This window comes from Plecotus auritus, assembly GCF_963455305.1.
Source record: "Plecotus auritus genome assembly, chromosome: 2".
Taxonomy (NCBI): Eukaryota; Metazoa; Chordata; class Mammalia; order Chiroptera; family Vespertilionidae; genus Plecotus; species Plecotus auritus.
This window is the reverse complement of record NC_137771.1, coordinates 7,168,621-7,189,409: the sequence shown is the minus strand read 5'-3', so window position 1 is coordinate 7,189,409 and position 20,789 is coordinate 7,168,621. Positions and strand designations below refer to the sequence as shown.

The 20,789-nt window shown below is 51.4% G+C and overlaps 1 protein-coding gene across 1 annotated transcript in view; it reads right to left on the bottom strand.

Moving 5' to 3' along the window:
* Positions 1–18,504, bottom strand: part of TNFRSF8 (TNF receptor superfamily member 8) — a 43,018-nt gene extending 24,514 nt beyond the window's left edge. Inside the window, exons 1-6 of the mRNA XM_080657080.1 lie at positions 18,418–18,504; positions 11,255–11,407; positions 6,737–6,830; positions 6,192–6,352; positions 3,588–3,704; positions 816–968 (exon numbers count right to left, since the gene is read on the bottom strand). Coding sequence (XP_080513206.1) covers positions 816–968; positions 3,588–3,704; positions 6,192–6,352; positions 6,737–6,830; positions 11,255–11,342 — 613 coding nt within the window. The 5' untranslated portion in view covers positions 11,343–11,407; positions 18,418–18,504. The remainder of the gene's footprint in view (positions 1–815; positions 969–3,587; positions 3,705–6,191; positions 6,353–6,736; positions 6,831–11,254; positions 11,408–18,417) is intronic.
* Positions 18,505–20,789: the final 2,285 nt, after the last annotated feature.

Genomic DNA, 20,789 nt, shown 5'->3' with positions numbered 1-20,789 from the left:
CAAACACACAGCGAGGGCGGCACCCCGGAGCGGCAGCACTGCGCGGCGAGCCCTGGCTTCCCAGAGAGACCCCTTCAGGGTCTTTCGCCAAAAAGCAGATCATTTTCACCAGGAGATAAGATCCCAGGCACCAGCTGCTCAGACGGCTCAGTGTCCACGGTCACCGTTGGTATAGATCTTTTCAAATTTTATTTTAAAGATGAAGTTACACTTAGCAATTCTCCATTTCATTCCCATCATTCAATTTGTTTGCCTGCTCTGAGCCCAGGGCCTCCCTGGGGGGTCTGATGAGCAAGTCACCTCTCGCCTTCCCCCCCCCCCCCGCCCTCCTGAGTGAATTCTGGGGTGAGCTTCCCTCCTCTGGGTTCCGCTTGTCACCCTCCTTCCCTCTCTTCTCTGCTTTCCAGGGATGTGTTGGAACTCTCGGCTGAGCCAGCTTTGATTTCTTTTCCGTCAGAGTTTCGACTTTTCTGCAATCTGGCCAGTGTCCATTGGCTTGACCTGGAGGCCTCTTTCCATGTGTCCATCTTGAGTCAATAAAATGGCCTTGCAAATAAGTCAAGATTTTACCAGCCCAACCATTTCAGGGAGAAGAATAATTTTTTTAAAATCATCATCAGAAACTCTTACCAAAATGACAAATGTGGATTTCATGCCACTCATGGGATCTAATTATTCAAAGGAAAAAACGAAGCCCAAACCTGACCTAGTTCGCAGCTGGGGTTGAAGGCCCTCTGTCCCGTGGGGGTGGGAGAGATATGGCCGCCCGCTGCTGGGCGCAGACCTCAGCCCCCGGTCAGGGGTGCGCTGCTTACCCTGGCGTGTGGTGACCGCCCTGGGTGGGACGACAGGGCGGGCGATGCAGCGGGCACAGGAGTTGATGGCTGACGTGACACAGGTCATGCCAGGTCGACATTCACAGACGCGGGAGGAGTTCCACGTGCAAGGTGTCTTCTCCACGAGGTAATCTGAGGGGCACAGAGAAAGGGAGGATGGGGGACGGCAAGGGCAGCGGGTGCAGGGGACCCCGGAGGGTAGGGGCACATTCGCCCAGGAGCAGTTATTCCCCTGACTTTCCCATCGAGCTGGTCTGCGGCCCGCTCAAAATAATGACGCTGAGCAAAAGAAGACACACGAGAAAGGAGCATACCCTACACGCTCCCGCGGACAGAAAGGGCAGTGTGTTCCATAGTGAGAAAGCAGAAGGACTGCCTGCGTGTGGGTGGGGGTCGGGGTGGGGGCGGGAAGATGAGGGGCATGAGGAAGCTTGGGGGGCGATGGGTGGTTTATTACCTTCACTGTGGTGGTGGTTTTACAGGTGCATACATATGTCAAAACGTACCAAATTGCACACTTTAAACACGTGTGTTTTATTAGACATCAACTATCCTATATAATAAAGAGCTAATATGCTAATGAGACCAGATGGCAGAACGACCTTCCGGAACGACCTTCCAGAACGACCTCTCCCTCTCCCTCCCCCTCTCCCCCCCCTCTCGGCCAGGGCTGCGAATTTCGTGCATTGGGCCTCTAGTATCTCAACAAAGCTGTTAAAGGCAGCCAGAGGGCAGGGTGACTGGGCATGGGGACAGATGCACCAAGACGGACCCCGAAGCTTTGAGACTCGTGACCGTCCATCCCATTCCCGGTCCCCCCTACTTCTGAACAGGTTTGAAATTGTCGATGATAAGAAGGTTTTTTTCCAAAAACAAAAAAATAAAAGGTTAGAGCTTTTCTAAAAGAAAAGGTATAATAATGCACTTACACATGTTTGGAGATGTTTTACACGCTCTGTTTATGTGAAAATAGAGTCGCTGCCTCAGATGAGACCAACGTGACTTGCTCAGTAAGAACCCTTCTTCTGGGCCGTTCCTTAGAGGCCTCACATGACAAAGGCGAGGCGCCGCACCCCCGGAGAGAGCGGGCACTGGCGGGCACTGGGGGAGTTTGTGCAAAGGGCAAGAGTGGGCTCGGCCGTGAGCGAGATGACTTGGATGATGACAGCTATGATCACTACTGCGGCTATTGATATCATCGTGTGTGTGGGAGGCAGTGTTCTTAACACTCTACCTGATTGATTCAGTTTGATCTATTTCGTCCCACAGCTCTCTGAGATAGCACTATTGGTATGCCCATTGTACAGATGAGGAAACTGAGGCACAGGGGGGTTCGGAAGCTTGCTGGAGTTGCTAAGCTACCAAGTGGTAGAGCCAAGATCTGAACCCTGGCACTTGGGCTCCAGAACCTGTGCTCTTAGCCCCTGGCTGCCCCTCAGGCTTCCAGGACGAGTTAAAGGAGCTCCTGGGCCAGAGCCGTCTCTCGTTTCTCCATCTGACGATGATCAGAGCAACAATCCGGGCCCGTCTGCCCTCCCAGGGCTCCGGCACTCACACACCAAGAGGCTCGATGCTCCCCCTCCCTGCACTCACGTGGGGTCTGTGAACACCTCAACAGGGAGAAGGCGGTGGGAGTCACGCCGAGTGATTCCAAGGCACGGTCATAGGAAGCGATGTGGCTTCTCCGGTCCTCCCCGGCCCCATTCCTGGGACCCAGCCACCAGGCCGGAGGAAGCCCAGCGTGAGCCACACAGAGGCCGATGCGGAGAGGCCCTGAGGCCCCCCATGGCGACTGGCATCGGCCCCCAGAAACGCAACGAGTACGTGTTCAGGTGCTTCCAGCCTTCGAGCTTTCCAGCGGAGACCCCAGAACCGTGGAGCAGAGTCCAGCGGTCCCCCAATGTCCTGTCTGAATTCTGACCCCCAGAATCCATGAGGACAATGAGTGGCTCAACTTTCGTACTAAGTTTTGAGAAAATTCGCCACGCTGCCCTTCCTGGAACAGTGACCCCCCGTGACAGACTGCTCTTTCCTGTCTGGTCTCCCTCGAGTCTGGTTGGGGTCGCTGCATGAAAGAAACCCCAGACAAGGAGACAGAATCCCTCACTCCTGCGATGGCCTTGGTGATGAGCCGGGATGCCAACAACCAAAGAAGCCGGAGTCCTGGGCCACTTCGCCGCCCCGTGTGGCCCTCCTGGATGGCACAGCGCGGTTGGTGCTGCCACGAGGCTGTGGGCAGCTGGCCACCAGGAAAGCACCCCCGGGTGTCAGCCTGCTGTGCACCCAGCGGCCACCCCCTAAGTGTCTGCTCCAAGAGGCAGCGCAGTGCGGGGACCAGAGCCCAGAACCTGGGGCAGACACCCTACGTTCAGACTCCATCCCTGCCACGATGGCCTTGACTTCCCAAAGCCTCAGTTTCCTCTTCTGTAAAATGGGGACAATCGCAACCTGTGCACCATACGATAGTTATGAAAGTAATGAGACGAGTTTGGAACAGGGAGGCGGTTGACAAAGGTCCCCTTGCAGGAGAGAGTGAGTGCATGGAAGGTCTCTGAAAAGGGGTCGCTGCCATCAAAACCCACAACCACGAGTGGGAGTCACTGGAAGCTGACAACTCAAAATACCGGAGAGCTGAACCAGGCCCAGCCCAAGACCAAACTCAGAGCTGCCCACCCCCAACTTCTCAGTCTCTCCTGCAAGACCCCCAACCCAGGCCCTGGAAGGCGCCCCTGGTGGAAAGACAGGCCCTACCTCCTGAGCAGCTCACGCAGGCTGTGCAGCGGCCGTCCCTGTCCAGGTAGTAGTCCCGGTCACACTGCTTCCTGCAGTCGGCGGACCCCAGAGGGCACAGGTGCTGCGGGGACAGCCCTGGGGACGGAAGCAGAGACCGTCTAGGTCAGGCCACCTTGTCAGAGGCCTCACCTCCCCACAATCACTAAAGCGCCCCTCAGCTCCGTGGCCAGCCCCCAAATCCCACACATGTCAGATCCATCCCCAGACCGGGTCATGAGGCTCAGAGAGGGAAGGACTGTGTCTAAGGCCACACAGGAGATGAGCTCTGAGCCTCCCTATACCTTTGGTTCCTCCCCGCCGCCGCCCCCCCCCCCCCCCCCCCGCCACCAACAATCCACCATTTCCACTATGCCAGGGTCCTTGCTCCACGCTCACTCCTCAAAACTTGGACAGCCACTTTCCCTTTGAGATCAGCAATGAGGCAAGGAGCTCTACTATTATAACCTCTATTCAAGCAGGGTACAGGGATCGTAGGCAATGCAATAAGGCAAGAAAAAGAAATAAAAGTGACAATTTTTAGAAAGGAAGAGAGCCATCTGAGTACACAGATAATCCCAAAGAATCTGCAGATGCATTATTAGAACTAATAAGTGAATGAGCAAGGATACAATGTTACGATATCTGAGTCAATCAAATGTCTGTATATGTGGGTTGAACCCATATGAAAATGCTGTTTTGATAGGTCAGCCAGTCAAATACTGGCAATTTCACACGGTTCAAAAAGAACTGGAACATGACGTATCGAAAAAGATACCGTTGGATCATCGTCAGAAATATGAAGTACCTAGAACTCTAACAAAAACACGTGAACATCTCTACATAGAGAAAAGAATAAAGCATTACTGGGAGAATTTGAAGAAGGCCGAAATAAATGTAGGGCTATGCCGTGTACTAGACACTGCAACAGCGGATTCTCTCTAAACTGATCTGCAGCTTCAAGGCAACCCTCACCAAAACCTCAACAGGACATTCTGTGGGATTTGAAAGGCTTATTCTAAAATGTACGTGGAGCCCTGCCGGTGTTGTGCAGTGGTTGAGCATTGACCCATGAACCAGGAGGTCACAGTTCAATTCCTCGTCAGGGCACATGCTGGGGTTGCGGGCTCGATCCCCAGTAGGGGGCGTGCAGGAGGCAGTCGATCGATGATTCTCTCTCATCGTTGATGTTTCTGACTCTCTCTCCCTCCCTTCCTCTCTCTGAAATCAACTTAAAAAACATTAAAAACAGACTTTAAAAATGTACATGGAAATGCAAATTACTGGACTAGCCAACACTAGAAGAACAGAGCGGAAGAAGTTGCTCAACCATCCATGAAGACTGACCGAAAAACTACAGGAATCAAGACAGCGTGGTGTTCACACAATAGACAAGAAGACTCATGGGACAGGAGACAAAGTCCAGTCACACCCCCACAGACATGGGCTTTGGACATACAGCAAAGCTGGCGTGCAAAACTGCGGGAAAAGGGCCGTTTATTTGGTCAGTGGTGTGGGTTCAACTGGATAGCCACGTGGACACTTCTTTTTTTTAAATATATTTTATTGATGTTTTACAGAGAGGAAAGGGAGAGGGATAGAGAGTTAGAAACATCGATGAGAGAGACACCGATTCAGTTGCCTCCTGCACACTCCCTACTGGGGATGTGCCCGCAACCAAGGTACATGCCCTTGACCGGAATCGAACCTGGGACCTTTCAGTCCGCAGGCCGACGCTCTATCCACTGAGCCAAACAGGTCAGGGCCACGTGGACACTTTTAACATGACCACCGCCTCACGCCATACACACGAACCAGGGTAGATGGCAGAGCTAAACATGGAAGGCGAAGCAATAATGATCCTGGACGGTAAATGCAGGGTGCCTCTGAGAGCTCCGAGGAGGGAAAGTCTTACAAGACAGGACATAGGAAGCTCTCGCCGCCACAGAGGAAAAGATGGATCGACCCGACTGCATTAAAATTAAGAACATCTCGTCATGGAAAGCCTCCGTAAGGAGAAGGAGAAGGCAAGCCACCGGGTGGGAGGGCATATTTGAGCACAACTGTAGGACACAACCCAGAATTCTAAGCAGTCCTACACGTGGATTTTTTTAAAAAGCAACAAGAGAAACGAACAAATACATTCGCACCAAGATTTTTCATTATTCATTATAGCCCCAGAGTGGAAACAACCCAAATATCTATCTGAATAAGCAGTGTGGCGTACCTCTACAATGGGAGGCTATTAAGTAATAAGCCAGGGAGAACTGGGGGCCCCAACCCGTCGCCATGGGAACCAGGAGCGCAGCAAACCGACACCTGCAGAGGCTCACCTGCTCTGTTGCAAGCAGCAGCACCGCCCTGAGAGTCCAGCAAGTCCAGCACTCGGGAGGCACCCCAAACTGCTGTTAAATGGGTGGGTGCCCCCACTGTCTACGCTGGCTCTCAGTGCCTCCAGCCGCTCCGCCCCACACTGGGAAAGACCACAGCTCAGGGCCTGCCTGCCCGGACCACCACGCACAGGTCACCCGCCAATCAGACACCGTTGCTACGGGAAACAGCCTCCAGCACCTCTGGAGAAATTACCTGGATCCAGACTGGGCTTCCCCATGGAGGAGAGAGGGTTGGGAGCCCTCATCATTTTGGAATCCGCTTCAGGGGTGAGAGGAGTGTCCCCTTCAAGAAGCAGGGTCCTGGCATCGGAGCTGGCTGAGGTCAGGGTGAGCTTGGCCCGGGAGGTGGTGCCGCTGGGGAAAAAGCCAGAGATGGGATGGACGATTCTGCTGATGGGGCCGGGGAGGTCTGTGCTCAGGGAGAACCGTTTCTATGGAACAGGGGGCCCCAGACCTCCTGCCCATAGTCTCTGGCAGGCCCCCTGTCAGGGAGCCAGGGCTGTGTTTTCTACGCCTCCTGTGCCTCCTGTGCAATCGGGGCAGGGAGGGCACACAGTAGGGCCTCAAATGACTTGCAGGGATGGCCTCTCTCCACGCTCACTGCTATGCGCTGGAGCCCAGGCACCCTGTGCTGAACCCCACCTGTCCCCTCCCCCCCGAGCCCAGCTATGGTCCAGGCATCCTGTGGGTGAGACAGCCCCACACCGAGGCGAGCTGGATGGGAAGGGCCGGAGTCACCTGGCAGGCGCCCTGCAGTCCTCCCGGCCGGTGCCGCAGTCAGGGCTGGTCCCCGGGGAGGGGGGCTCACAGACGGTGTCCCTCTGCGCTGTGCCTGCAGGGGACACAATGCCTTCAGACTTGGTATGGAGGAGTCCGAAGACTCCAGGAATCGACTTTCACCACCGCAAACCAGAGTCGGTCCTGGATGGGCGCTTGGCCAACGCAGTGGCCATCTGGTGTTTGCACCTGCCCAGCCTCCGTTCCCTCTGGGGGTAAACAGCCTGATTTTCCCCGGGGAAACCACTCTCCCCATCTCAGTATCTGTCTTTAGGGCTGATTTCCTCCCCTCCTCCTTCCCTTCCAGGAGTAGCCATGGGGCCAGGATGGACCAATCCAATTATTCCATTTCTCCCATTCCCCTAGCCAAGATGGATTGGCTCAGGGAGGCGCACGTGACCTAAGCCACACCTGTCTGAGATGCAATGTCAAGGTTTTGTTTTTTTGGTTGTGGGAAATGTAGGACGAAGAAGCTGTCTCTCCACTGGGGCTGGGTAGGAAGCAAGCCTGGAGCTGCTGATAGGCATCTTACAGACACCTAAGCATAGGGGATAGAGCTGAGAGGTAGGAAAAGCCAGGGCGCCTGGATCCAGCCATGCCTGAAGCTACCCAGAGCTGTCCCCAGACTTTTTAGTTACATGAGCCACAAATTTAAGATGTTGCCGCTTAAAACCCAAAGAATCCTGAAGACTAACTGGGTGGAAGCCGAGTGAGAGGAAAACTCACAGCGCTTGCCATCAAGTGGGCCTGGGTTTGCCTGTCACCACTATCGCGTCGTAGCCGCGCCAGACAAGGCCAAGGGTAATAATAATAACACTGTCTTCCCCAGGCTGTTGTCGGGACAGAGAGTTCACCCGTGGGCCTCTCTCACGGTGGGACGCACAGCAAGTGCCCAGTGAATACCATGTCCCTTTCCTCATCTGGACTCCTGTCCCGTCGCTGAGAAAGGACCTGGGGGTGACCTTCAAACCGTCGCGCCGTGGTCTCTGCTCGGTGGTCCTGAGCCATGTGCCTGCCACCTGGACCTCAATTTCCTCACTGCACGATGGAGCTAATGCAGTCCGCCTGCCTCGTGGGATTTTGTGAATTTCAGGAACAGGAGCCTGTGCAAGCTCTTCGCTGGGGCTTAGCGAGAACGGAACCTGACCCAGAAGCTACTTTCCGTGTTACAGTTGGAGAGATGTTGCCCCATGGGAGAGCCACAGGGGACCCTAGAAGTTAGCCAGGGCGTGGCTGCCAAAGGCTGAGCCCTCCCAGAGCAGCACTGTCCCATAGAAATATGATGAGCTCACACGGGTCGTTTAAATCTTCTAGTAGCCACGTTAAAAAAGCACAGCGCTGGCCAGGGTGGCTCAGTTGCTTGGGCATCGCCCCGCGCACCAAAAGGTTGCTGGTTCAATCCCCAGTCAGGGCACACGCCTGGGTTGCAGGCTCCATCCCTGGAAGGGGGCAAGCAATTCACGTTTCTCTCTCATCAATGTTTCCATCTTTCTCTCCCTCTCCCCTACTCTCTCTCTAAAAATCAATTTTAAAAATATTTTTTAAATATATTTGTATTGATTTGATTTCAGAGAGGAAGGGAGAGGATAGAGAGATAGAAACTTCAATGATGAGAGAGAATCATTGATCGGCTGCCTCCTGCACACCCCCTACTGGGGATTGAGCCCACAACCTAAGCATGTGCCCATGGCTGGAATCGAACCCAGGACTCTTCAGTCCGCAGGCTGAGGCTCTTATCCACTGAGCCAAACCAGCTAGGGCTAAAAAATATTTTAAAAAAGTAAAAAGAGCCCTAGCTGGTTTGGCTCAGTGGATAGAGCGTTGGCTTGAGGATTGAAGGGTCCTGGGTTCGATTTCAGTCAAGGGCACATGCCTGGGTTGCAGGCTCAGTCCCCATTGTGGGGCATGCAGAAGGCAGCCGATCAATGATTCCCTCTCATCATGGATGTTTCTATCTCTCTCCCCCTCTCCCTTCCTCTCTGAAATCAATAAAAATATGTATTTTTTAAAAAGTAAAAAGAAACATGTGAAATTAATTTAAATATATTTATTTAACTCAATGGATCTAAAATATCGTGTCAGCAGGTAATCAACATAAAAAATAATTATGAACCCTAGCTGGTTTGGTTCAGTGGATAGAGCATCAGCCTCAGACTGAAGGGTCCCAGGTTCGATTCCAGCCAAGGGCACATGCCGGGGTTTCGGGCTTGGTTCCCAGTGGGGGGGGGGGCATTCAGGAGGCAGCCAATCAATGATTCTCTCTCATCATTGATGTTTCTGTCTCCCTCTCCCTTCCTCTCTGAAATCAATAAAAATATTTTTTAAAAATAATAATTATGAGATGTTTTACATTCTGTTATACTAAGTATTTGAAATCCATGCATATTCTATACTGATGGCATACCTTAATGCCACTGGACACATTTTAGGTACCACATGTGGCCAGCCACTGGTATCACCTCAGGCAGGGTGGGTCTAGGGCAGTGGTCGGCAAACTGCGGCTCGCGAGCCACATGTGACTCTTTGGCCCCTTGAGTGTGGCTCTTCCACAAAATACCACGGCCTGGGCGAGTCTATTTTGAAGAAGTGGCGTTAGAAGAAGTTTAAAAAATTTGGCTCTCAAAAGAAATTTCGATCGTTGTACTGTTGATATTTGGCTCTGTTGACTAATGAGTTTGCCGACCACTGGTCTAGGGGCAGCAAAGAGCACTCTGGCGCCACCATGTGGCAATCACAGGAAAACCACTGGTTTACACGTCCTAGTTGGAACAACTGAACTCAAGGCATTTGACAGATGGGGGGACTGAGGCCCAGAGAGCGCTGGGAACACACCCCCCAGGTGCAGAGCTACATGAAATCCAGGCATCTGATGCTCAGTCCAGAGCGCGTTCCACCCCACCACCCTGCCCCTGCTTGCGGGTGGCGGGCTTCTGCGTGTCCCTTAGCAGAGTGTTTTGTGTGACCCAGCTCCAGGCTGAGTAGGAGTTAACTCAGTGAATGGGGTGAGAAGGGTGTCCTAGACTGAGGGAACAGCATATGCAAAGGCCTGGTAGAGGGGAAAGCCCTGCCTGTCCCCGGAACTGAAAGGAGACAGACCAGGTGGAGCCCAGATAGCGAGGGCTGGTGCTGAAGGCTGGGCCAGAGGAAGGAGGGGCCACACCACGGGGGGTCCTGGTGCAAACCGCATGCTGGAGACCCTGTGGGGTGGGTGCGCCTTCCCTGCCTCCTCCCACGAGGCACTAAATGACTGAACGGGAAAGTGGAAGGCAGACAGGCCCAGGGCCGTGGGGCCGGAGGAGAGTCCCCTGGCCTTCTCTTTGCTTCACATCTCAGACTTGGAGCCCAACACACCAGCAACCAGAAGTGCCCACGTACACAGGCTTTCAGACAAGAGTCCCCTAGCCCGGCCCGCGGGCTCAGTGGCTCAACTCCCGGTCAGGGCACATGCCCAGGTTAAGGGCTGGATCCCCAGTGTGGGGCTTGCAGGAGGCAGACGATCAATGAATCCCTCTTATCATTGATGTTTCTCTCTCTCTCTCCCTCCCCCTTCCTCTCCGAAATCAATAAAAATATGTTTAAAATATATTTTTAATATAAGTAAATATTTATCTTATATTAAATATACCTCCATGAAAATATATTTTATTATTTTTAGAAAGGCATGTGAAGGAGACACACACAAAATACGATGTGGTTTTGCAAGGGAGGTTGTGGCTGCCTGCCCTGGGGAGAAATTGGGGTGGGGGCAGGAGAGAGAATTGGGAGGCAAAAATCTGTGGGAATGGTGGCTGGGCTGGCTGGGAGGACAGGGAGGGAAGGGAGAGGGTGGAGGAGAGGAGGCGGGATGGGACTTTGGAGAAGGACCAGGTCACGGGCACTTTCATCCCCAGAAGACATGGCTCCCTCTGATCCCCTGTGGCAGTGGCACCTCTTCCGGGCTGCGGTCCAGCACCCACCTGCTCCCCGGGCCTCCCTTCGGAAAGGCCCTCTCCGTGCTGCCCACCCAGGACCTGCGGCCCTTATTTCCTCTCTGGCCACCTGGCCCTCCTTGTCAGGAAATCAGAAGCCCAGAGGAGACAAGGAAGTTGCCTGAGGTCACACAGCGAGTTGGAAAAGAAAGCTAGTTTCTCAGTCTTGAGCCTGGTGCCCAGTCTCTTGCTCCTCTAACCCCCAGGGATCTCCCAGGACAGAGACTTGAGGTGTCTTTCTTGCCTCAGAGAAACTTTGCCCCGAGCCTCAAACCATCCCAAGACCTCTTCCAGCCAGGCCTGTGCCTCGGGCCCCCAGGGTCTCTCTGAGCCTGGGACACGAGTGAGGGGGAGGGGCACAGGGGCACAGAGGCACAGGGGCATCATCGAAAAAGGAGCTGTGATCTGCCCCACAGGGAGGCCGTGGGAGGTGCGGAGTCATCTGGAGGTCGGCAGGGCTGGTGCGGTGTGGGCACAGATCTCAGGCCTGGGCTGGGGGTGGGGTACTTACCGGGGAACTTGACAATCATCCCTGGGGGGCAGACAGAGTGGGGGGAGCAGCGGGCGCAGGAATTGGAGGCTGACGTGGTACAGTACATGCCGGCCCGGCATTCGCAGATGCGGGGGGAGTTCCTCGAACATGGCTTCTTCTCCACAAGGTCGTCTAAAGGACACAGAGGAGGGTCACGGAGGACAGAGGGAGGGCGAGGGAAGGGAACCGAGGACCCGCCAGGGACAGTGTGCATGCGAGAGAGGGCTGCTGTGGCCTTCCCTAGGCAGGCAGGACCCTGAGGCAGTCACCTCCCAGCCCCCGACCCTGGGGACCACTAAACTGTATTAAAAATGAATGAATGTCCCAATTTTAAAATAGGGCACCCGGCCGGCATGGATCAACGATTGAGTGTCAACCTATGAACCAGGAGGTTACGGTTCGATTTCCAGTCAGGGCACATGCCCAGGTTGCGGGCTCGATCCCCGGTATGGGGCATGCAGGAGGCAGCCAATCAATGATTCTCTCTCATCATTGATGTTTCCATCTCCCTCTCCCTCTCCCTCTCTGAAATCAATAAAAATATTTTTTAAATAAAATGGGCAAAAGGACATGGCAGGACATTAAACACCTATTTCTAAGTGAAAGAAACCAATCTAGACCAATCTGTAAAGGCTGACTCCAACTCTACGACACTCTGGAAAAGACGAAACTATGGGGACAGTAAGAAGACCAGTGTTTCCAGGGTCCAGGTAAAGGGGGGAGGACAGACAGGGAGCACAGAGGATTGAGGGGCTGAGACTACCCTGTAAATACTGCAACAGTGGATACAGGACATGACACATTTGTCAAGAGCCATAGAACTTCAAACACAAAGAGTGAACCTTAAAGTGAACTATGAACTTTAGTTAATCACGTACAGGTACTGGTTCATCAGCTGCAACAATACACCACACCCATGCAAGGTGTTTACAATAGGAGAGACTGTGGGGCCATATGGGAACTCTCAGTACTTTCTGCTCAATTTTTCTATAAATTGAACACTGTTCTTTTAAAAGATCTATTAAGGCCCTGGCTGGTTTGGCTCAGTGGATAGAGCATCGGCCTGCGGACTGAAGGGTTCCGGGTTCGATTCCCCTATCAAGGGCACATGCCCCGGTTGCAGGCTCGATCCCCAGTAGGGGGTGTGCAGGAGGCAGCCAATCAATGATTCTCTCTCATCATTGATATTTCTATCTCTCCCTCTCCATTTCTCTCTGAAATCAATAAATATATATATATATTTTAAATGGCTGTTCTACCTTTTAACAAAAAAAGTGTATTAAGTATTTTTTTTAATGAGCCAAGGTTTAAGAAAATGTTTTTCCAGAGAAGATACACAAATGGCCAGTCAGCACAAGAAAAGATGCTCAACATCATTAGTCCTTAGGAAAATGCAAACCAAAAGCACAATGAGATACCACTTCACACCCACTAGGATGGCTGCAGTCACAAAGACAGACAATAGCAAGTGTTGGCAAGAGTGTGGAGAATCGGGAACGCTCACACCATGCTAGCGGGGACAGTAATTAGATTGTGCCGTAGAAACCAGTTTGGTGGTTCCTCAACAATTAAACATAGATTTGTTGTTTTTAATTTTATTTATTGATTTGAGAGAGAGAAAGGAAGGGAGAGGGAGGCAGAGAGAGAGAGAGAGAGAGAGAGAGAGAGAGAGAGAGAGGTCGATTTATTGTTCCACTGATTTATGCATTCATTGGTTGAGTCTCATATATGCCCTAACTAGGGATCGAACCCACACCTTGGCATATCGGGACAACTCTCTAACCAACTGAGTTGCCCAGCCAGGGCCAAACACAGATTTACCTACGATCCAGCAATTCCACTCCTACCTATCCACCGGGAGAACTGAAAACATACGTCTACACAAACACTCACACATGATCAGGCAGCTCTATTCATCACAGCCACAAAGCAGAGATACCCAAGTGTCCACCGACATCACAAACAAAACGTGGCCGTCTACACAACGCAATCACGTTCAGCCGTGAAAGGGAGTGAAGTGCGACACCTGTTACCGTGCGGATCGACCTTGAAAACACGACAGTTAAGGAAGCCGGACACTAAGCCACATGCCCTGGGATTCCACTTCCATGAAATGTCCAAGGTAGGCAAGTCCACAGAGATGGGAAGTGTGTGGGGTGGGATGGGAGGAGGAAAGACGTGGGAGGTCATGGGTTTCTTTGGGGGAGGTAGAATGTTCTGGAATTTGATAGTGGTGGTGGTGGCACAGGATGAGCCCAGCATAATAAAATCACTGCACTGTACACTTTAAAATGGTGAGTGTTAGCCCTGGCTGGATAGCTCAGTTGGTTAGAGCATCATCCTGATACTGCAAGGTTATAGGTTTGATCCCCAGTCAGGGCACATATAAGAATCAACCAGTGAATGCCTAAATAAGTGGAACAACAAATTGATATCTCTCTCTCTCTCTCTCTCTCTCTCTCTCTCTCTCTCTCTCTCTCTCTCAAAATCAATCAATAAAATATTTTAAAATAGTGAATTTTACAAACTAAATGAATTTTACAAACAATATCCCAATTATGTTAAAAATAAGGCGCTGCCCTAAGTCGGTTTGGCTCAGTGGATAGAGCGCTGGCCTGTGGACTCCTGTGTTCCAAGTTTGATTCCAGCCAAGGGCACATGCCCAGGTTGTGGGCTCGATCCCCAGTAGGGCGTGCAGGGGGGCAGCCGATCAATGATACTCTCTCATCATTGATGATTCTATCTCTCCCTCTCTCTTCCTCTCTGAAATCAATAAATTTTTTTAAAAAAAACTTAAATAAATAAATAAGGCACTAAGTATTAGGTGGTCTGCACATGAGGCTCAGGTGTGCAAACTCATTTTATTGTTACCTAAGGCACATACATTAAGAAGGTCACTAAATACTGCTACACAGAGCAATGTTAGCAACTATGCATTTGCTAACTTCTATTAGGGTAACTGATTACTATTCATCTTGTTAATAATTATGTGCTCAACCTACAGGGCACAAAGGATACAAATAAAGAACGTTTACTTTTTTTATTAATAATTTCTGGTAGTTATTAATTATAGAGAGCACAAAGCAAGCCATAGTGATGATCGACTTTTCTTCTCATCATCAGGATGATGCTCTAACCAACTGAGCTATGCTTGCAGACTGACCATGTTTTGAAATCTCATAGACTTTGGTTTTGTGGTGACCTGAGAATTTGCTGAATTAAGCACTTATAAGCATTTAAAAATACCAAACAGGCCCAGTCAGCATGGCTCAGTGGTTGGGCGTTGACCCATGAACCAGGAGGTCGCGGTTCAATTCCCGGTCAGGGCACATGCCTGGGTTGCGGGCTCAATTCCCAGTGGTCCGTGTGCAGGAGGCAGCTGATCAATTGATGTTTCTATCTCTTGCTCCCTCTCCCTTTCTCTCTGAAATCAATAAAAAATATATTTTTAAAAAATAAATAAAGAAATAAAAATACCAACCATACCTAATGCATTATTTTAAAAAATGGTTAATGGTGAATTTCATCTCAAATAGAAATGTCACTGGTAAAAGTAATGAATGAGTGAACGCAAACATCCCTGGAAAACAGTAAGGGGCTTCGTTGACCAACCAGAAATGATAGACTCCCCCCAGCATGGGAGGCAGATGGAATTAATGGAAGGAGGCCACAGCCCAAAATATGTCCAAGAGGACAGTGCTGGGAGAGGCCCCAGGGTGCTCCAGTCTCTGCGTGGGGGCCAGCAGGGACGGGCCCCAGGGAACAGGACAGGAGCATCCAGGCGGGTCAGTGTCCCCAGATTCCTCATCCGCTGATGCCACAGAGCTGGAAGCCAAGCATCTCCCCAAAAAGGCTCTGGGGGGAGGGAACTGGGTTGGTGCCCTGGGGCTGGTCAGACCTGGGAGGAAAGGACCCTCAGATCCAGAAGACCAGCCACTGGCAGATCCTGCCCCTTCCACCTCCCCCACGGCCACTGGAGTGGGCTCCACAAGCCCCCGAGTCCCTAGCTCCGACGTGCAAAACTAAGACCAAACATGAGCGGAAACCAGCATGGAGACGAAAGAGCCTCAAACTCAAAAATGCACTAATGCTTGAGGAAGCAGACACAAGGGAAGACAGCCTTTAGAATCAGTACAATTAATATTCTCAGAGGAACGAGAGCTATGAAAGGGAATTCCCTACCCACCCTCACACCCGGTTGGTGGGATTGTAAATTGGTGCAGCCCACTATGGAAAACAGTATTTGAAAATAAAACTACCTTATAACCCAGAAATTCCACTTCTGGGTATTTGTTCGAAGAAATCCAAGACACTAAATTGAAAAGATACGTGACCCCTATTTTCACAGCAGCAATAATCACGATAGCTAGAAGGTGGAACAACCCAGTGTCCATTGACATCTACACTAATAAAAGAGGAAGATGCAAATTGACTGTACCTTTGTGACGCCCACCAGCCAATCAGGAGTGAGTATGCAAATTAACCCAACAAAGATGGTGGGTTAATTTGCATATGCAGGCACTGAGCAGCCGGGGGCAGGGCAGGACGCAGACATTCCACCCCGCCCCAGCAGCTCCGGGCCTCTGGGCAGCGTGGGAAGGCAGAAAGGAGGCTCTGGGCTGGAGCGAAGGCAATGCCAGAAGCCAGGGGAAAGAAGGCCCATTCTTGCACGAATCTTTGTGCATCGGGCCCCTAGTGAGTAAATAGACATACAATGGACTGTTGATCAGCCTTAAGAAGGAAGGACATTCTGACACATGCTACCATGTCATGCACCGTGAGGATATTATGCTGAGCGAAATAAGCCAGCCACAAAAGGATAAAATTGCATGATTCCACATACATGAACTTCCTAGAGTAGTCCATTCATAGAGAGTAGAATGGTAGTTGCCAAAGGGTGGGGGACGGGGGTAGGGGAAGCTGAGGAGCTAATGTTTAATGGGACAGAGTCTCAGTTGGGTAAGATGAGAAAGTTCTGGTCCTGGCCAGGTAGGTCAGTTGGTTAGAGCATCCTCCCAATACACCAAGGTTGCAGGTCCGATCCCCGGTCAGGGCACATAAAAGAATCAGCCAATGAATGCATAAATAAGTGAAACAACAAATCTCTCTCTCTCTCTCTCTCTCTCTCTCTCTCTAAAAAAATCAATAAATATTAATAAATAAATAAATGTAATCATTTTAATGCCATAGATAATATTATCTTATCCTCTTAAAAATTCCTTCTTTCTATATATGTGTAGACTAGCTACTAGACTACCCATTCTTCTCTCTATACAGAGAGGCGTCAATCATCCAGTGATGGGGGAGGGGCAGAGTTGGCTTTCTTCCTTACACTTCTCTATTGGTTGAATTTGGGGTGGAGAACACATATAACTTTCACTTAATCAAATGCAGTCACTCATTTTAAAACTTGAAAGCTATACCAGAGAAATGCTCACAAAAACGAAGAATGGCTATGCTAGTATCAAACAAAAATGGGTCCTTTCCTCCCAGGTCTGACCAGCCCCAGGGCAAACACATTATAAGGAACAAAGAAGTACCCTGCATGTTGATAAAAGGTCCAACTTGCCAAGAACACATAATGTTCATGAACATTATACCTAATGACACAGCTTTGACATATATAAAGCAAAAATAGAACACAAGGAACATCTGACAAAAAACAAGCATATCAGGAGATAGATTTTTTAAAAATATATTTTTATTGATTTCAGAGAGGAAAAGAGAGGGAGAGAGAGAGAAGCATCCATGATGAGAGAGAATCATTGATCGGCTGCCTCCTGCACTCCCCTTACTGGTGATGGAGCCTGAAATCCGGAATTGTACCCTGACCGGAATCAAACTGTGACCTCCTGGTTCACAGGTTGACGCTCAACCCCTGAGCCACACTGGTCAGGCAGAAGATAGATTTTATTTATTTTATTTTTTTAAATATATTTTATTGATATTTTACAGAGAGGAAGGGAGAGGGATAGAGAGCTAGAAACATCGATGAGAGAGAAACATCGATCAGCTGCCTCCTGCACACCTCCCGCTGAGGATGTGCCCGCAACCAATGTACGTGCCCTTGACCGGAATCGAACCCGGGACCCTTCAGTCCGCAGGCCGACGCTCTATCCACTGAGCCAAACCGGTTTCGGCAGAAGATAGATTTTAACACATCTACCTCAGAAATCAACCTTTGTGAAGGTGACAAAACTAAATAAGAATGTGTATTGTTTACATAAAATAATGAATAAAGTTGATCTAATAGGTATATGTAGAATTCTGTACGGAACAAACAAAATATACATCTTTTTCAAGTACACTAAGCATGCTAAGAAATATGAATATTCATTAGGCCAAGAAATCGCAACACATTCCCCACCACCACCTCCCAAAAAACCCACACAAAAGCAAAACACTCGCCAGGTAGCACACAAACCACATTCATCATAAGAAATTCACAACTCGCCCTGACCGGTGTTGCTCAGTGGGTAGAGCGTCGGCCTGCGGACTGAAGGGTCCCAGGTTTGATTCCGGTCAAGGGCATGTACCTTGGTTGCGGGCACATCCCCAGTAGGGAGTGTGCAGGAGGCAGCTGATCGATGTTTCTCTCTCATCGATGTTTCTAACTCTCTCTCCCTCTCCCTTCCTCTCTGTAAAAAATCAATAAAATATATTTAAAAAAATAAAATAAATAAAAATAAAAAAAGAAATTCACAACAAGGCGCTTATTGAGAGAGTTCTGCGGGAAGTTCTTGTGTCAGACCCTCAGTTCACACTCCAGGTGGGGCCTCACCAGAGTCATGTGACTTAGGAAAGGCCCCACCTCCCTAAGCCTCCGTGTCCTCACTGTAAAGCAGGGAGAAGGAAAGAATCTTCCCCTACGGGTCCTGCAGACATTAAACTCGATAAATGTGAGTCCCTCCCTTGAGGAAACATTAACTAAGTCTCTCCAAAAAGTATGAGCGCAAAAGGTCATGACTGGTATCAGTTCACAAATCCAGAGGGGTAACTGAGGCACCAGGGGCCAGGTCAGAGTGCAGTCACCTAATCTCGATGCTCCCCACCTTCTAGGTTCTGTCTCTCCCCAGAGGGGCCCCCCGACCCCCCACCCCTGCTTTGCTGGAAGGAGCGTGGAGGGGAGGACAGGCTCTTACCTCTGCAGCTCACACAGGCTGTGCACCGGTGGGCCCTGTCCAGGTAGTAGTCCTGCTGGCACTGCTTCCTGCAGTCGGATGGCCCCTGCGGGCACAGATGCTGTGGGGATGACCCTGGAAAAGAAGCGGAGAAGCTCCAGGGCAGGCCACCTTGGCAAACTCTCAGGGGCACCCCTTCCACTCTCATCCCTGAAGCCTTTCCCAGCAACATTCCTAAACCCCCCAACATGTCAGCGCAACTCATGATGGAGGCTTTGATGCCCAAGAGGGCAGACCTTGCCTCTGGTCACCTGGCAGGCAGCACAGCACGGGTTAGGGAGAAGAGCTGGGCCTGGCACTCCAGGGCTGCCACATGCTGAGTGGGTAGCCTTGGGCAAGTTACAGTGACCGCAGGGGCACTACGTTAATAATAGGATCATGGAAAGGATTAAAGGGATTGTGAAGACAAGCTTGCGTCAAGTCCCACAGCAGTGCAGGCACACAGCAGGCACTGGACCAGCACTATTCGGGATTTTGTTTTTTACTATATTTTTATTGATTTCAGAGAGGAAGAGAGAGGGAGAGAGAGATAGAAACCTCAATGATGAGAGAGAATCATTGATTGGCTGCCTCCCGAACACCCACCCTGGGGATCAAGCCCACAACCCCGGGCATGTGCCCCAACTGGGAATCGAACCGTGACCTCCTGGTTCATAGGCTGACACTCAACCACTGAGCCATGCTGGCTGGGCAGGAGCGCTGTTCTTATTATTCCCGGGGTCCCCTGCATTGTGGGAACTGGGGAGCCATAGTCCTTAGACCATGAGGAGCCTAATCCAGCCTGACTGAGGCTGGCAAAGCACCCAGCAGTCCCTGATGGGAGAGGCATGATGCTGAGACCGATGCACAGGGCAAATGGGTTGGGAAAGTCCTGGATGTCCACAGGGTGTTCACCTGTCCTGCCCCACTTTTTGTCTGCGAGTTCTAGCCGGGATGTCTCCCACAGCCCTTCCAATTGAGCATGTGACCCAGGCAGGCCAATCAGAATGCTTCATCCTTCAGGATGGGCACATGGCCCAGGAAGGCCAATCAGAATGTTTCATCCTTCAGGATGGACACATGACCCAGGCAGACCAATCAGAATGCATCTTCTTCAACACTGTGATTGGTTCATGGGACCCATGCCAGCCAACGAGCCCTTCTCTGAGTTTCACAAAAGTTACCGGAAAAGAGCCCCCTCTTTACTGTTTCCTGGTTCAAAGGGCAATTTAGGCCCAAAGTGGCCCTGTCCTGGCGCTGCAGCTTGGGCTGGGTGCACCTGAGGAGGAGGTGACTCAGAGGCCACAGATGCAGAGAAATGGACTCCTGATGACGTCATTCAGACCCGAACCTATGGCGCCACGATTTCTCCGTTATTGAGCCCATTGTTTCTCTTTTGTCTTGTTTGGACCTGAGTTAGGCTTCTGCTAGTTACAACCCAAAGGCTCTAGACCAGAGGTTCTCAGCATTCCCTGCGCCCGCAGTCATTCTGGGGCACCTGTGGACGCTGCTCAGAATGATGTTTTCAGTGCACAGAATTCGAGCCCGAGTGACTCATTTCGGGGTGGGATTTCCCCGCTCAACTCACGCTGCTGAGCGCTGCGGGCGGGCCAGCGCGGGCACTGATCGAGAGACTGAAGGTGAGGACCTGGGGACGAGAGGGCAGCAAGTCACGTGGAAATCAGCACGTTCGCTTCCAACGTGGATACAAACTGAAGAGAGTAAAGCAGGAGCAGGAGCGGGGGCAGCGGGGATGGAGAGGGAGCCCTCGGTCTGGTGGCCTCACCCGGCCCACAGGACGGAAGGGGGCTGCGGAGAGGTTCCGGGCAGCGGGCACTGGGCGGGCAGAGGCCCCGAGGGAGGCCCAGCTGGCGGAGCAGAGAACAGAAAGGCCGCAGGGGCTGGAGCCGATGGAGCCTACGAGTGATGAGTGTTGACTCATTTCTCTTTTCGTCTTTCCCGGATCCCACGGAGGTCTTCTCCGCTATCACTTTCATAATCAGAAGCAACGGTGGTTCAGAGGCTGCGATAACGGTGTTGCTCTCAGAATTGCTCCCAGGTGTCCTCGGTCCGCATCCGCCTCCGCCACATCTGCTCCGGCCTCTGATCAGCGGCTTCTGACTCCAAATGCTGTTTGTCCTAACATTTCCGTCACTGCGCTCACCGCTGGCTCAGCTTTGGGGTGGTCAGGCAACCCCAGCTGCTTTGGCCCCAGAAACTGCCCGCACTGAGTCTGGGCCGCAGGCCCCTCTCCCCTCCCCTCCAGGCCCTGTGCTTCTGCCACATGGAACCCCACCCAGTCCTTGAGTGCACCCCCACTTGCTCACTCCAGGCCTTGGCATCCTCTGTGCCCT